The sequence below is a fragment of the Neoarius graeffei genome, chromosome 28 (genome assembly GCF_027579695.1).
Source record: "Neoarius graeffei isolate fNeoGra1 chromosome 28, fNeoGra1.pri, whole genome shotgun sequence".
In the NCBI taxonomy this organism is placed as follows: domain Eukaryota; kingdom Metazoa; phylum Chordata; class Actinopteri; order Siluriformes; family Ariidae; genus Neoarius; species Neoarius graeffei.
In genome coordinates this window covers 48932951-48951079 of record NC_083596.1, presented here as the reverse complement: position 1 = coordinate 48951079, position 18129 = coordinate 48932951, and the positions used below count along the sequence as shown (strand labels likewise).

General features: G+C 42.7%; 1 protein-coding gene across 1 annotated transcript; it reads right to left on the bottom strand.

The window, feature by feature from the left end:
• Nucleotides 1-2182: 2182 nt before the first annotated feature.
• Nucleotides 2183-9090, bottom strand: pafah1b2 (platelet-activating factor acetylhydrolase 1b, catalytic subunit 2). The gene is made up of 6 exons (XM_060913308.1): nucleotides 8861-9090; nucleotides 7607-7687; nucleotides 7432-7521; nucleotides 5734-5850; nucleotides 5531-5653; nucleotides 2183-3732 (listed from the first exon to the last, which is right to left on the bottom strand). The coding sequence occupies exons 2-6, from the start codon at nucleotides 7682-7684 to the stop codon at nucleotides 3454-3456; spliced, it is 687 nt and encodes a 228-aa protein (XP_060769291.1). The 5' UTR covers nucleotides 7685-7687; nucleotides 8861-9090; the 3' UTR covers nucleotides 2183-3453.
• Between the last annotated feature and the right edge of the window lie 9039 nt (nucleotides 9091-18129).

Genomic DNA, 18129 nt, shown 5'->3' with positions numbered 1-18129 from the left:
ATGGTCCTAAAACAGAGAAAAGCGACCCTCAGGACATCAAAATGATCAAGTCTCAAACGTCGCATGATATTCTTCTTGCGGGACAGAGGAAAATGCCATGCACAATAATTCTTTTTTTTTTTTATTTCAGATGACCTTGCCGTCAGTACCTTTAACCCTTTGTTATGAAGTCACACAAAAGTATTTCGAGGAAACGTAAAAGTTGCTCCAAAAAAACCTCCCAAACCCCACCCTTAGGGGGCGCTGTAAGCTTCATACTTCATTTGGACATCAGCACTGTGTCATCCTCTAGATAATTCAATATATGGAGAAAGAACGGGCGGCACGGTGGTGTAGTGGTTAGCGCTGTTGCCTCAAAGCAAGAAGGTCCGGGTTCGAGCCCCGTGGCCGGCGAGGGCCTTTCTGTGTGGAGTTTGCATGTTCTCCCCGTGTCCACGTGTGTTTCCTCTGGGTGCTCCGGTTTCCTCCACAGTCCAAAGACATGCAGGTTAGGTTAACTGGTGACTCTAACGCTACGTTCACACTGCAAGGCTTAATGCTCAATTCCGATTTTTTTGTGAAATCCGATTTTTTTGTGAGGTCGTTCACATTAACAAATATATGCGACTTGTATGTGATCCTCAGTACGAACGAAAAGCGACCTAAAAGTGTTCCGCATGCGCATTGCAGGATACGACGACGTCACACGCAGTGAGCATGGCCAGTGTTTACGGAAGTAAAACCGCCCAGTTGCGGTATGACCCATCCAATCTAGCTTGAATAGCTGCATCCCCCCAAATGGAAATCAGCTCCCTAACCTCTGCGTCCTTCCATTGAGAAGATTCAGAACCTTCACAGCCCGAAGTGTCCCTCGCATTGATGTCATGCGCAGGGGCGCAGATACGTTTTTTGAACTGGGGGGGACAAAAAACTGGGGGGGACGAAGCTGCCAGCAAACCAACCCCAACCCCGATATGCCTGTCAAACTTGTTGTTAGTAACCATAGCAACCAAGCTCGAGCTCGCAACCTGTGCAGTCTGCGCAGCTCAACCAACCGAATATCAGTCTTTGTTTTGTTTTATGTGAGTTGTTGCAACTATGTATACACTGCTGTGCACCTCAATAAACCGAATGGTAATTAGTCTTTTGATTTTTCCGTGAGGTTTGCCTTATGCAAAGAAAGACAGCATAGACGTTTTTTCCTCCCTATAAGTGGGGGGTACCGAACGAGGTGAATTTAAATCTGGGTGGGACGAGTCCCACCCTCTATCTGCGCCCGTGGTCATGCGCCATGTTGTTGTAACTTTTTTTGAGAGACCCGCCGCCTACTTCAGCGCAGAATAGTGACGTTTGTGGCTTGTTGATGACGTGTAAGTCGGATGAATGTGACCTGGAGGTTCAAACTGAAGTCGCATATGAAAAGATCGGATAGGAATCGGAATTAGGACCACATATCCAAACGGCCTGGGTCGGATTTCAAAAAATCGGATCTGTGTCGTTCATATTGTCAATAAAAGATCGGATACAGGTCACATATGGGCGAAAAGATCAGATTTGAGTCACTTCAGCCTGCAGTGTGAACCGTAGGTGTGAATGTGAATGGTTGTCTGTGTCTATGTATCAGCCCTGTGATGACCTGGCGACTTGTCCAGGGTGTACCCCGCCTTTCGCCCGTAGTCAGCTGGGATAGGCTCCAGCTTGCCTGCGACCCTGTAGAAGGATAAAGCGGCTAGAGATAATGAGATGAGAAAGAACGGTAACCATTTTGGTTGCTTTCTGAATCAGAAATATCGCCATCTTCTGGTGGCTTTGTGTTACTGATAGAAAAACTACGCAAATTGAAACAGAGCTTGAAATCCTGGTCCATTTTTTGGGGATCTGTTTTTTTGGGGGGGTTTCCAGTTAGGTATAAACTGTTTTGTGAGAAGGAAAAAAAACAATCGTTTTTCATTTTTAACCTCGTCTTGAACGACACTGTGCCGCCATCTTTATAGCGAGTTTAGTCCCTGGAAAGAGGTTCGCATCTCAGGGACAGTCACTGACGAGATGTTATTCAATGCTGTGCAATGAGCTTTAAATCCAAAAAGAAAAGAACGATTCCAGTCTCAAATTGGTGACATGGTTCCTTCTTTAATGGAAAGTTTCAGACAATCTTCGGCGTGTGGCAGTGCAGCGAAGCTAACACTCAAGAAACGTTGGCACATTTTCACAGACACAAACAGCTATGCAGGTGTTTATTGATGGTGTATATACAGGTAGAGTTCACGCACATTTCACACGTCCAGTCTTATGAATTTTAAAATATTTTAAGATAGATGGATTCTGTCTCTGTATAGAACTGTATGTATTGATATGTATCTCTCTCACTCACACAGAGCGTGGACATACTTCCTGATGACATTAAACAGCAGGAGAAATTCCTTCATGCTACACTACTCTGTAAAACAAAAAAATTTGGAGGTCAAGCTATGATTAGCTACAGGGCTAATGTAGCAAACAAGTACTAGCTTATATCGTGTGTGTGTGTATTTTATAAATGTAGATCTCAAAAAATACCCAATTTTAGGGTGTATTTCTGCCCCTAGCTCTTCCTGACAGGATTTAGCACACTCTATGGCGCTTACTCTCATGGATTAAATAATTGACCGCGTAGCTGAATGCTGTAACAGTATCAAGGCGGCCATCTTGGACAACCAGAATCACTTCTTTCACTTTGGCGCCAGCGCAATTTGCACAAAAGTATCAAAAATCTAAACAAAAAGGTACTGGATGCTGACATACCTCCACTCTGAACCTTTACTAATTCTCCTCTTTTCATTTTTTGAACTCAAGTTTTAGAAATCGCAGCGCTTGAAGCTGTTCTGTAAAGTGAGTGCATAAAGATTTAAATTTTTTCGATAAAAGAGTTTGAGTGAGCTGGGTGTACGCTAATTGTTAGCAATATTAGCCTTGTAGCACGAGATGATAAACAAAAAATGAGATGGTTTTTTTGTAGGTATGGTGTGTGTGTGTGTGTGAGAGATTTGAAATATAGCATTCATCTTCATTATAAATTGAATAGATCCTTCTGGAAATGTGTGTAAGACACTGGCAGTATCAGTGCTACATGAAAGCATTAAAGCAGCACAGGGGGCCATTGTTTATTGTCCAGTTTGCTCAGGCGGCTAACACACACACACACACACACACACAATGCTCAGTGTTGTGAATATATATTTGTGAGAACTTTACCATCGACTCGAAATACTTAAATAAATTAAAGCACATTAGAAATAAAGAAATGATTAAAACACATTTCTGAGACAAAGAACGCTCATTTTTTCACATTTATGACTCTCTCTCTCTCTCTCTCTCTCTCACACACACACACACTTCCCCATATATTATGTAATGATGTACGTGTTCCACTTAAAGAACGAGACGGATTCCTGAACCCTGCGTCTGTGAACATCGCTGCCGTCCAATCGTCTCCCTTCACACGAGCGAGGCCCGCCTCTCCTGTGGCGTCTCCTCCAACAGCTGGAGCAGCAGCTCGTGCAGAGGTGTGGCGATGGCGCTGTACCCACCGGCCGTCAGGTGCAGGAAGTCGAACATGTCTCGGCAGGAGATGGTGCCGTCAGAGTGCACAAATCCACCACCCACATCCAGGAACTGCACGGGTCCGAGACGAGGCAGGGCGCATCGCAGGAAAGTGTTTACCGCGGCGTTTTTCTCCCTCAGAGGGTTCGGGAACTCGCCCCTGGGTAACAGACCCTGAGTGACACAACCAATCAGGTTTAAGCAGTTAAGTGGTCACAGTTTCATGCTGTAGAACATCCATGAATCTCTTCTCTCTTTCTTGAAATTAATTATTAAGCACGCAATTTCTCATATCCAGTGAATGTAAATAGAACAGCAATCCACATTCACGGGATATGAGCAATCGTGCGTTCTGATTGGCTACTCTACTACTAGGATATCAGCTCACATACCATGAGTAGAGGGGAAAAAAAAGGTGGCTTTGTTATCAAGTATTTAAAAGAAACGGAAATAGCTAAAAGAATATAGTCCCTCCCCCAAATATGGCCTGTTCCACACTCCAGCCCAGCTGGTGGCAGTAATGCACATTAAAGATGGTTTGCCAACTGCCAAAAAACCCAAAAGAAGAACAACAAAATAATGGTGGAGCGTGTTTTTGAACCAACCGAGGACAAACTAAAAACTCTCCTTGAAAAGAAAAGCAACAAAATATGGTATGAAAGTATTTGATGGTAAGAACATGTCTTTTTTTTTTTTTTTTACTTTTTCAAGAATTATCAGCATCATATTTTTCACAAATTGCTGCTGTCATTTAGTCGGTTTGTTGACATTCTAAGCAGAAATGATTTTGTCGGACGTTTTGTATAAAAGTTTTTATTTCTTGAATTTGCAAAAAATAAAAATGCTCTGTTTCTCAAAATCCAGTGACTGTGGATAGAATAAAACAGTTATTCCACTCAATCTCGTCGTACATGGCTTATAGAAACTCGGTGCAATGCGCCTCGTCGGCTATCAGCTCATGTACGACTCCATTTCATGGAATAACTTATTTCCCCACATTTCTAAAGGTTGGAGTAAAATCTAATAGTCTATTAAGGAAAATATTCCTTTTATTAAAAATGAAAAAGTCAATAAATATTTATTTTCTTAATTAACTTTTATGAACGGGCGGCACGGTGGTGTAGTGGTTAGCGCTGTCGCCTCACAGCAAGAAGGTCCTGGGTTCGAGCCCCGGGGCCGGCGAGGGCCTTTCTGTGCGGAGTTTGCATGTTCTCCCTGTGTCCGCGTGGGTTTCCTCCGGGTGCTCCGGTTTCCCCCACAGTCCAAAGACATGCAGGTTAGGTTAACTGGTGACTCTAAATTGACCGTAGGTGTGAATGTGAGTGTGAATGGTTGTCTGTGTCTATGTGTCAGCCCTGTGATGACCTGGCGACTTGTCCAGGGTGTACCCCGCCTTTCGCCCGTAGTCAGCTGGGATAGGCTCCAGCTTGCCTGCGACCCTGTAGAACAGGATAAAGTGGCTAGAGATAATGAGATGAGACTTTTATGAACTTTTATACTACATTAATTTACTTCTTTTTTTAACCTTTCAAGAGTCGGTAAAAAGAGAGCTCTGATTTCTTGTTAAATCTAATTGTACAGTCAGTCACATAACTCGCACATTTTAGATCCGTTTTTTTGTCGGTCTGTTTGCGAAGCATTAGATTAGAGCTGTGTTACTTCTGCTTTGGGTGAAGTCACTTGCATTCCCACGCTATTGTTTGTTCTTGCACCCCCTGCTGTCTAAACAATGCAATTACAGCTTGGAAAAAGTAAGATTACACAGCCTGATAATAATCACGATTTATTTTTTATTTCATCTATTCAAATCATCATAAGTTTGTATCACGAGTTATCATTATATCTCTATGATATGCGCTTCCCTGATATGAACGGAAGTGGACAAATGCGAGTAATAAACAAGTATCTGAACACCAAGTAGCTACATAAACACAATTTCGTTCCATCTCACACAGACACACACTGTCCTCACCAGGACAACGATCTTGGCCTTGGGGAGGCGCGAGATGAGCAGCTGGACGATGGTCACAATTCCCCCTGCAACCTGCTCTGCTGTGTGCTCGTGATTATTGGTTCCTACCCACAGCACCACTACCTGGTGGGACCCAAACACAACACACTGTTAACTAGAAAGACGCCTACAGGATAAAGACAATCAGTCTCTCGCTCTCTCACCCTTGGCCTGATGTTCTCCAGTTCTCTGTTCTGCAGCCTCCACAGAACGTTGCACGTCGTGTCTCCTCCGATCCCGAAATTGAGCGCGTGGAGTGGAGAAAAGAGCTCCCGCCACACCTGGACACAACCACCAATCACAATCGCATCGCAAAACCCTAATCTTAACATTCGACCTAAAATTAACAGTGTCTGATTGGTACATGTTTATCCTGATGTCCACCTCTGTGATGTTGGTATCTACAGTATCTTGCAAAAGTATTCATCCCCCTTGGTGTTTGTCCTGTTTTGTTGCATTACAAGATGGAATTAAAATAAGTTTTGGGGGGGTTAGCACCATTTGATTTACACAACATGCCTACCACTTTAAAGGTGCAATTTTTTTTTTAAACTGTGACACAAACAATAATTAAGATGAAAAAACAGAAATCTGGAATATGCATAGGTTTTGCCCAACAGCATATGACAGACTCCCTAAACACATGGAAGAAGATTCTCTGGTCAGATGAGACTAAAACTGATCTTTTTGGCCATCATGGGAAACACCACGTGTGGTGCAAACCCAACACCCCGAGAACACCATTCCTACAGTAAAGCATGGTGGTGGCAACATCATGCTGTGGGGATGTTTTTCATCTGCAGGGACAGGAAAGCTGGTCAGGACTGAAGGAAAGATGGATGGCACTAAATACAGGGCAATTCCGGAGGAAAACCTGTTTGAGTCGGCCAGAGGTTTGAGACTGGGATGAAGGTTCACGGTCCAGCAGGACAATGACCCTAAACATACTGCTAAAGCTACACCGGAGTGGTTTAAAGGGAAACATTTAAATGTCTTGGAACGGCCTAGTCAAAGCCCAGACCTCAATCCAATTGAGAATCTGTGGCATACCTTGACGATTGCTGTACACCAACGCAACCCAACTAACTTGAAGGAGTTGGAGCAGTTTTGCCTTGAGGAATGGGCAAAAATCCCAGTGGCTAGATGTGCTAAGCTAATACAGACATACCCCAAGAGACTTGCAGCAAAAGGTGGCTCTACAAAAGTACTGACTTTGGGGGGGTGACACTCCAGATTTCTGGGTGGTTGTTTTTTTCATCTTAATTATTGTTTGTGTCATAATAAAAGAAAAAATAATTTGTGCCTTTAAAGTAGTAGGCACGTTGTGTAAATCAAATGGTGCTAACCCTCCAAAAATCCATTTTAATTCCAGCTTGTAATGCAACAAAACAGGACAAACACCAAGGGGGATGAATACTTTTGCAAGACACTGTAGTAAAATGTTTCATATCCAGCTACAGTTACTACAGAAATGATAAAGTATTAGAATGTGCGCAGAAAAGCTGCACCACTGTTCCAGTAAAATCCGACCAATCAGGTTTGAGAATTCAGCAACGCTGTGGTGTCATTTGATCCCTACAGTTTTTATTCCTGACTGAACCTGTGAGGTTTGTGGGAACTTGAAATGACAAATCAGGAAACGCTTTCTCCTCAATCTGACAGCACAGCAGCTTATTTACATCCAGAACACAATACGGCATTGTGCAGCGTGGCACTGACCTGGGGATGACACTTCACTCTCAGCTTCCTGCTTAAATACCCAGGCGATTATTGAAAATCTATACGGATACACGATGAAGATGTCGTCGACGTTGGGGTTTTATCAACGCAACGTGATTTTTAACCCCAACACACCCACACACCTCATATTGCTGCATCAGCTGAACCATGGAGTCCCCAACAAACAGCACGTCAGGTTCTGCATCCTTACACTCCTGCACGAAGCGGTTGTGCTGCAACACACACACACACTTTAAATTTTTGTCATGAAACCTTTCCTACTTATCATGACCAACACAATATCAAACACGCACACACCTGTGACATCCAGCGTCCGTCACCCTGGACGTCCAGGACCTGTACGGGTTCAGCAGCAGGGTTCTCCTCTTCACTCATTCTCTAAACACGAACAAGTACTTCTCACATCATGACAGCACACAACACATGATCTTTAACAGCCTCTCAATAAGATTTATTCAGAATGAAATTGTCCAGTGCTTCCCGTGATATGTCGCCATTTTCACCCACAATGCCATCGATTCTACCTAGACTGCGCGATACAGTGGCGCTTTAGTCCTCCAGCTTGGTCACCTCCTCATCTCAAACAGATCAGTTGACAAAACTTGAACTCGAAACTTCTCGTCATCTCCTACGTCGCTAACTAGCCGGGCTGCATTGTGGGACTCGTCCGGGATTTGCCTTAACGCCTCCGCTACACCTCATCTCATTATCTCTAGCCACTTTATCCTGCTCTACAGGGTCGCAGGCAAGCTGGAGCCTATCCCAGCTGACTATGGGCGAAAGGCGGGGTACACCCTGGAGAAGTTGCCAGATCATCACAGGGCTGACACATAGACACAGACAACCATTCACACTCACATTCACACCTACGGTCAATTTAGAGTCACCAGTTAACCTAACCTGCATGTCTTTGGACTGTGGGGGAAACCGGAGCACCCGGAGGAAACCCACACGGACACGGGGAGAACATGCAAACTCCGCACAGAAAGGCCCTCGCCGGCCACGGGGCTCGAACCCGGACCTTCTTGCTGTGAGGCGACAGCGCTAACCACTACACCACCGTGCCACCTTCAAGTGAAACCTGACTGTGAGATTTATGAACTAACTAGGCGAGATACAACAACCGACACGGTCTTTTCATATTCCGTCACCATGATGAAGAATATCTAGAAGATCACCTGCAACAGGATACGGGGTAATAAAGTCCGGAGCCCCAAAAGGGTGCAGAATACCCATGGTGCCCTGCTGTTTGTAGGGAATAAGGAGAAATCACAACTGAATCAAGAACCGTTTCAGACACTATGCATGAAAACAAAGCAGGAAACACTAGAATTCGACCCTGAATCTAAACAAAGTGCTATAAGCTCTTTTTGGATGATGATGATGATGATGATGATATGGGGCCCGAAAACCGGAAATTACAGCTCCATCCTGCGTTCGAGGCTTCTCATGACTTGACTAAAGGCCCAAACAGGCTGCAACAATAACATTTCCAAGGATGTGACATTCATATGTCTGCGCGCACACACACACACACACACACAGTCTCACCTGCTAATCAGATGATTTCACTAAAGCAGGACGCAGAAAGATGACTGACCGCAGAGGATGCTGCGCTTTGGTGCTGATGCTGCGCTCAGTCTCTCGGTCACGCGCACGTTTTGTTTTTCTTTTCTTTATTATAAAGGAAACACGATGCGCTGTTAATGCGTCACAAAACCGTTTCTGTTCAGCGGATAGGTTTGGAAAAATCACGCACAAGGGGTTTTGATCACCGAAACCGGTTATATCCGCCCCTTTTCTGGGTTGCCAGGTTCCACACAAAGACCCTGAATTCAAAATGGATGATTCAGAGCTTCTTGTCTCTCTGTCCTTTTTCCTTCGTGTGCAAGCACGTGACAAAATCGTATGACGTATGCATCCGCCGCCATGTTGGATGATATCCAAATCCAAAATGGCCCCTGTGTCCGAAATCACTCACTGCTCATTTTTGACAGCAACCTCTTTTTTGAACACCATGTTAAGGGGTCATCCGTAATTTTCATCATTATCATGAGTCTACAAAGAGTAGACTTTTGAGCACCCCCCCCCCCCCCCCCAAAAAAAAAAAGTGTACATTAGCGGACAAAAAAATGATGATGGATCTACGTGGAATAGGAATTCAAAATAAAACCATGTCTTGTATTACTTTTTATTAAAATCGGATGACAGGACAATACAAAGATTCACAAGAGAAGAAAAGAAGACAAGACGGGTTTTCATAGAAAGCAGGCGATTCATTTTTTAAAATTAGGGACTGTCTTTTTAAGGGGAGCTGTTGCCTTTTGGCTTTGCAACGTTCGTTTTTGATTCTTTCCAAGCAGCCTGTCCTGCCCTAACTGCCTCCTCTCAGATGAATGCAGGAAACAATAAATGTTTAAAAACTGCTCGTACTCGTTTGAAGGAGTCTTGTGAATAGCGGTATTTCTGCTATTCACAAATTTGTAAATGCGGTCAAAATCTGGGTCAGCCATTGTTGTATTGAAGAAAGAAAGCATGTAGAGCTAGCTGGCAACACCGATGTGGCGCCAAATTTTTAACATGGCGGCCGCCGATTCGCACATTGATGGATCATCATATTTTCATTTTTTAAAAGTGTACGCCTGGTCATTAACCCCTCCCCCCCGCCTACGGTTTGTACGCTCGTGATAATGATGAAAATTATGGATGACCCCAACTACATCACCAGAACTGCTTTCTTCCACCAAAAGAACATTGCACGTCTCTGTTCATCACTCTCCTTTTCTGCTGCAGAAACTCTGATCCATGCTTTCATTACATCCAGGATTGACTACTGCAACAGCATTCTTCACGGCTAATCAACCTAAATAAACTTTAATGCCTTCAGAACTCTGCTGCTCGCTTACTCATTCACTCCAGGTCCCGTGATCACATCACCCTGGTTCTTCAGAAACTCCACTGGCTCCCTGTCTCTCAAAGGATCCAATTCAAAGTTCTCCTTTTCACCTTCAAAGCCCTCCATAACCAGGCCTTCCCCTATCTTACCGACCTGCTCCATCTTCATGCTCCTTCCCACAGCCTCCGTTCCTCTGATGCGAAACTCCTGTCTGTACCATGCAGGACCAAGCACCGGACCTGGGGCGATAGAGCCTTCTCCATCGCTGCCCCCTCCCTCTGGAATTCCCTCCCCCAACACTTCCGAGACTGCATTGAACTATCAATATTCAAATCCCTCCTTAAAACCCATCTCTTTCGAATTGCTTTTAATTATGATTAACACTGTCTTATACCTTTTTATTGCATTGATTTTATGACTTTTCTCGCCTTAGTCAAGTGCCTCTGACTCTTATTTTATTGTTCTTATGTTTTCTTGTGATTTTTCTTATGATTATGTTTCTTTTACTGATTATTTTATGCTTGTTAAGCGTCCTTGAGTATCATGAAAAGCGCTCTACAAATAAAATGTAATTATTATTATTATTACTCACGATGTAGTGGACTGTATAATGAGTTCGCCATTTTGTCGTGCTGTCCGAATGTATAGTGGGAATTATTACACCCTATATAGTGAATTCATAGTATCCCACAATGCATCATGAAAAGTAGAGTACAGCCGATGGTCACTAACCAAGCAATGTATACCACCATGCATTGCGGTAGCGCTGAAAGAAATCAAATCAAAAGCCTCCAATTTGATTTAATAAAAAGCAGCGGCAAAGAAGAAAGAAAATATTCAGCCTTGATTTAAAAAAAAAATGAAAGATGCAGGTACTTTGTATTCATAAATGTGGGAAATATGCTTACTATAATATGGATTTATCACAAAAATACATGCATGTATTTATTATCTTGAAAACCCACCAGCTGACTGATCTGGCACGTTTTCATTGTGTGACAGTAATGACGTAAATAACAGTGCGGCGGAGTAGTGTCCAAAAGTGTTTTTTTTTTTCATTTTACCAATGAGCTCACTATACAGTCCTTACATAGTAATTCCCTATATAGTGAGTGATTTTGGACACGGGGGCGTCTTGTGCAAACAATAACTGTGATGCATTTCTGACTTTCTGGAAATATTATGATTCTCTGGAGTCCTCTGCCAAGTCAAGATTCAGAGAAAAAGTTTAAATTTGTGGCTTTGACCTGTATATGTTAAAGCCATCTGATTATGCAGAGGATTTAGTCGATTGAATACCCTGATATCAGCGTGAACTCTCTCATTCTATAAACCTCATGGATAACCAACGCACATCATCATTCGATTGCTGTTGAGATAGACGACACAATGCTCCACCAGAGGGCCCTATCAGACATTGGCCAGGCTAATTCCTCAAAGACTAAGCTGGAGTCTCTGGATAGAGTATCAGGGAATGTTAAAAGTCTATTTCCCCTTTTTGGGCACGGTAATTTCCATTGAACGACATCCGAAATGATCTGATCTTTTACTCAGAAATGATGGCCGGTAAACTGAGCTCTCCTTTGTGCCACTGTTCTAGAGATAGACAGGACTTCACCATAGATCACAGTTTTGGTTGGGTGGTCTTTCCAGGATAGGTTTTGGATTCACATGAGCAGTCCTGTGTATGTGCCATCAAGTCGTTTTTCAAGTTCTTTACTAATAGTCCATGTTTCAGCACCACAAAGTAGTACGCTTTCAATACAGCCCCGAAAAAAGCTAAGCTTGGTAGATTTGGCGATGTCCGACTGCCATATATGATTTAATCTGTTGCATGCCTTCTTGATATAAAGTCCTTTTTACGGCCAGCAACAAAAGATCCAAGATATTTAAAATCGTTCACCTCTTTTATAACAGAACCATCTCTTGAGCAAATTGGATTATGGTCCCCATCTTCATTTATAGCCATGCATTCCGTCTTGATCATCCGACGAGATCATGATGACACAACCAACGCACAAATGAAGGCTTATAAGAGCCTAGATGCTGACAATTTCTTTGTGTCTGGCTGGGTTTGTAGTCTTCTCACCAAACCATTAAAAGATGACCGGGTGCTTGTTGATGCTCATGTAAACCATTCTCAACGATCTCGAGAAACACTGCTCAAAAGTTCAATTTAATTAGCAGAAAACACAGCTTTAATTAGCAATGAACTCTTACCAGATGTAAAGTGGTCATCACACACACACGGGTGTAATTAGCTTTATCATCAGTTAAGTCCTTACGATGTATGTTTTTTTAACCACAGTGTACGCATGGTGTTCTCTGAACAGTTCTTCATCTGTTTTGTAACCGTTTTTAATTATTTTGGGAATTCTTTCTGAAGAACCATTTCTCTTTGTCACAAGTAACATTATTACTGCGATTATATCCCGCACACGAAGTTGGCGTTGTCTTTCTTCAGAGGCAAAGAAATTAAAAGAAAAATCACGAAGCGTTGCAGCAGCTCACACGTGAAGCACCGCCATCTTGGTTGTTGTCATCATCCAACATGGTGGACTTCCGGTTTGGAAAATAAGCATGATGTTACGTGCATGCAAAGAATAGTGATATAAACCAGTGCCACATTATATTAAGAAAAAAAAAAACCCAAACAAACCTTTTTTTTTTGTGACACATTTCTGTACTAGTCGTCTGTTTGATAAAAAAAAAAAAATGGTTGTCTGGTTTGAGTTTACTCATTGTTCCAGGGTGGGTGGAGGTTTATCTGAAGTGATGGTGGTCATGTGACAGGCACATTTGAGAGGACTGTTTTCCCAACACGGACCTGTTCAGTGTCTGAATGTCGCTTCCTCAGACTGACCGAGAAACACGATTCCGTCTTTATACGCCATGAATTTTTCATCAAAATAAATCCTAAATTGGAATTTCACATCAGAATCAGTTTTATCTAAATCGATCTGGATTCCATGTTTAAACCATTTATTTAACTGCTAAATTATATACATTCAGTTGCTAAATGTATTGTATAATTTTAATTCTACTGTAGATATTAATGAAATTATTTTTCTCCAGAACTTGGTGAAAAATCGTGATTACGATCTGGCAACCCTGTACTCTTTTTAGTAATGCCAAACCTGACCACAAGATGGCGGAAGAGGCGCGCAGCCCAAAATCCTTTTTTTACTTCCCTGAAACCGAACCTCTTCTGGCACCTGCTCCAGTGAAGATGTGAAGGTAGGATTTTTCAAAATAAAAGTCTGTAACTTTCAGACACGCAACTCGTTTTTAATTCGTTTAATTCTATTCATTGTTATTCATCAGTTTTAGTCCATATAGAAAACACAACAAAGTAATATATCATTTATTCAGTATCATTATGATGATATGAGCTTCCATAATACAAATATCGCAATATTTTGCCTCAGCACTATTGTTTGAATTTTATCTCAAAATCCTGACTTATGGCAAACCTTTGTCTCTCAAAAATGTTGTTATTGATTTCTGATTTTCTTGCACTTGTAGGCTTTCCGCCTCATACTTGATAAGTCAGAAGTTCAGGATACTCTTGAGATAAACTCTCAAAAAACTTTGAGATAACAAGTGAGATAATGCATGAGAATTTTGAGATAATAAATCGGAGTTTTGATATCATCAATCAGTCACTATTTTGAGAAGTCAGAATTAAGATATGAAGCCGAACATTTGAGATGATATCGAAAACACTGAGAATTTTGAGATAATAAGTTGAACTTTTGAGATAATGAGTGTGAACGGTTGTTCGTCTCCATGTTAGCCCAGTGAGAGACTGGAGACCTGTCCAAGGTGAACTCCAATCTCTCCTAAAGTCAGCTGGGATTGGCTCCAGCTTCCCTCACAACCCTGATGGGAAACTGGTGTACAGCGATTCAGATTCACGTCGGTCCTCCGACATTGTCTCGGACTATTTAGATTTGTCTGAAGAAAAATCATCTTCATTATGACAAAATGTCCGAAATGAAACAAAATACATACTACAAAAAATTGTGTGCTGTGTTCGTATTTTATGTGATTGAAATGTAAACTTTAGAGTCTGATTAAAATGCAGATGAAAGCTGTAGGTTATGCACTGAAAAAAACACAATGGCAGCCATCTTAGATATACTCTTCAAGTCAAGTCAAGTTTATTTGTATAGCGCTTTTAACAACAGACATTGTCCCAAAGCAGCTTTACAGAATCTGAATGACCCAAGACATGAACCAGTTTTATCCCTAATCTATCCCCAATGAGCAAGCCCATGGCAACGGTGGCAAGGAAAAATTCCCCCAGACAACACGAGGAAGAAACCTCGAGAAGAACCAGACCCGAAAGGGAACCAATCCTCACCTGGACAACAACAGACAACATGACTATAACATGAAGTCAGTTTTGCTGATGTTATAACTCTTCATTAATGGAAACTTGAGTGCAAAACTGCTTATGACAACTGCAGTCCCAAAGTTAGCAAGCCAACTGTAATCCTCAGCCACAAAAGCATTACTGTAAGTGTCCAGAGTGTCTTCCAACTGTCCATATGGGGCCGTCCTCCACAGGAGCGATGTGAAGTCTTCACATCTCTGTTCAACAGAACTCTTTACAGTTCTGTTGAACAAAATGCCAGTAGAAGGGCATGTTATAAAGAGGGTGCCATCTTGAATTTCTGCCAAGCTTTTTGATTCGCCAAGGAAAGCCAATAGGAATGCGCATTATAATCATACAGGCGCCATCTTGGATTTTCTTGTGATTTTTGATTTTCCTGTCTCTTTTTTGTGTAACGCTATGGCTGAAAAACAGGCAGCAACGCCAAAACAGCAGTCGGTAGTGAACTTTTTCAAAAAGGGAACCAAACAAGATTGTGAAGAGAAAGATGAGTCGAGTGATACTCAGGGGGAAAAAAAACCCTGCCCCCACTAAGCCTAAAGTAAGAACATTCCAACAGAGGTGGCAAAAATAATATCCATGGCTGGTTGATGAAGACAACTCCATGAAGTGCAGTTTATGTAAGTACTTTTTAATTTTGCTCAATTTAATTTCATGATTGTTATAATAATTATTTAAATAATATTAGCTGGCATTGAGTGGTCTATCAGGTATATTCCATTCAGTTCACATGATAATGAACGAGCCGAAGACGAGTAGCTGAATCTGATATACCATGAAAAAAAGCCAGCCAATATTATTATTATACATACACATTCCTTTTGGGTGTTCAACACATCTTTTGCTTTCAAAATTCTCTCAAAATCTTCTGTATTTAATGAAGCAAACCTGGCGGCCATGTTTGTTTACAAATTATCACAGTGACTCGCTAGCGCGGAAATTTTACGTCTCCGACGTGGGACATCATGTTGTCTTGACAACCATGCAATATCGTAAACCATATTAAACACTCATTCTCCATTGGGTAGAGTGACGTAAGTAATACACGTAGGATAAGCGATATGCTAACAATATTGCATGTTGTCAAACCAAATGAATGAAACCTGCAAGCAGGGAATAGAACACGTTTTTATTCCATGGAAAAAGTGTCCTGTATGTAGTATCTGGCATCAAGCTTTGTTGATTTAAAGACCAATTTGTGTTGAAAAATAGATGAATTTGGAGAATTTTGCTGCTATGTACTATTTACTGAGGAATGGAGGTAGGAGGTTGATTGTCCAAAATTAGCTGCAAAATGTCTGAAGAAAAATCCGTTCTTTAGGACAAGCAAATTTTCAGGGGTCAAAATTGCTGGGAACAGATAATGGATGGATGGATGGGAGTCTAACTTTTGAGGTGATACATAAAGAAATGAGAGATAGTAATTTCAAATTTTGAGATAAGTCAAACACTTGAGATATTACATCTTCTTTTGGCTGTTCCTGTTTGGGGTCACCACAGCAGATAATGTCCGACCATGTCCTCCCGTCACACCAACTGTCCTCATGTCAAGTCAAGTTTATTTGTATAGCACTTTTAACAAAAAACATTAATCGCAAAGCAGCTTTACAGAATTTGAACGACTTAAAACATGAGCCAATTTTATCCCTAATCTATCCCCAATGAGCAAGCCTGTGGCGACGGTGGCAAGGAAAAACTCCCTCAGACGACATGAGGAAGAAACCTCGAGAGGAACCCATCCTCATTTGGGCAACAACAGACAACATGACTATAACATTAACAGTTTTAACATGAAGTCAGTTTCGTTGATGTTATAAACTCTTCATTGATGGAAACTTGAGTGCAAAACTGTTCATGACAACTGCAGTCCTAAAGTTAGCAAGTCAACTGTAGTCCTCAGCCATAAAAGCATTACTGTAAGAGTCCAGACCATCCTCCAGGTGTGACTTTCAACTGTTCACATGGGAGCCGTCCTCTACAGGAGCAATGTGATGAGACTCCAACCAGACACAGGGCACCAGGATGGATCAGGCAGGTCCGAGGAGCAGAAGACGTTCAGCATCTCGATCTCAGGATTGACATGTAACCCAGAGGGACAGATTTTTTTTGGGGGGGGGGAGAGAGAGAGAGAAACACAGATTGTTAGGTATGGCCAGTGTCACCTGAATAAGTAGGAACAGTATACATATTGCATTGAGTACAAGCAGGGACTCTGGCAAAACTAACTATGACAGCATAACTCCATGGAGAGAGCCAGAAGGTAACACTGGCATGAGGGGCCCCGGGACATAAAGCAGCAACCACTACACCGTCAACAAACTCGAGTGAGCAAGCGAGTGGGGACTGACAGCATCCATACATCCCAGTTTACCAAAACACTCTATCTGAGGACCCTCCAGATCTACACCTTTACCTCATAAACACCATTAACACAAGGCTTGACTAAACAGATATGTTTTCAGCCGAGACTTAAACGCTGAGACTGTGTCTGATGTCCTCCTTCACCACATCCATAAATCTCATCTTTGCTCTTCATCTTTTCCTTCGACCTGCCAATGCCATCTCCAGCGCTCTTTTCCCCTGGATCTCTCCTCTATAGGCGTCCAAACCATCTCAATCTCATCTCTCTCACTCAGTCTCCAAGCCATCCTCCGATACCCCTTTTCCAGCAAATCAGTTCCAGGGCGGGGCGGCACGGTGGCGTAGTGGTTAGCGCTGTCGCCTCACAGCAAGAAGGTCCGGGTTTGAGCCCCGTGGCCAGCGAGGGCCTTTCTGTGTGGAGTTTGCATGTTCTCCCCGTGTCCGCGTGGGTTTCCTCCGGGTGCTCCGGTTTCCCCCCACAGTCCAAAGACATGCAGGTTAGGTTAACTGGTGGCTCTAAATTGACCGTAGGTGTGAATGTGAGTGTGAATGGTTGTCTGTGTCTATGTGTCAGCCCTGTGATGACCTGGCGACTTGTCCAGGGTGTACCCCGCCTTTCGCCCATAGTCAGCTGGGATAGACTCCAGCTTGCCTGCGACCCTGTAGAACAGGATAAAGCGGCTACAGATAATGAGATGAGATGAGTTCCAGGGCTGGTTCGGGGCCAGTGCTGGTGCTGGTTCACAACTTGTTCAACTTGTGAGCCAGCTGAGAACCAGTTTGCTTTTCCATACCTCGCGGTGCTAAGGGAAGCCACGTCATTACGTCGCTGTATACGTCAGTTACGTTGCTATGTTTGCATAAACCTTGGCGCGAATATCGAAGCAAAAACAACACGGAAGAAGCAGCAGCAACAACAACAACAACAATAATAATGGATGACTTCGCGTTTGTACAGCTGCTGCTTCTGGTCGCTTAAAAATGGCGATCTTTTGCGGTCTTGTTATTGTTGTTGGTCTTAACAACTCCGCCCCCTGCTGACGTAAGCGGTTCTTTCCTCTGGCCCAGCAGAGAGTTGGTGCTAGCCTGGAACCGGTTTTTCTGGCCCCAGAGCCAGTTCTTTGTCAGTGGAAACAGAAAACCCGGTTCCAAACTAAGCACTGG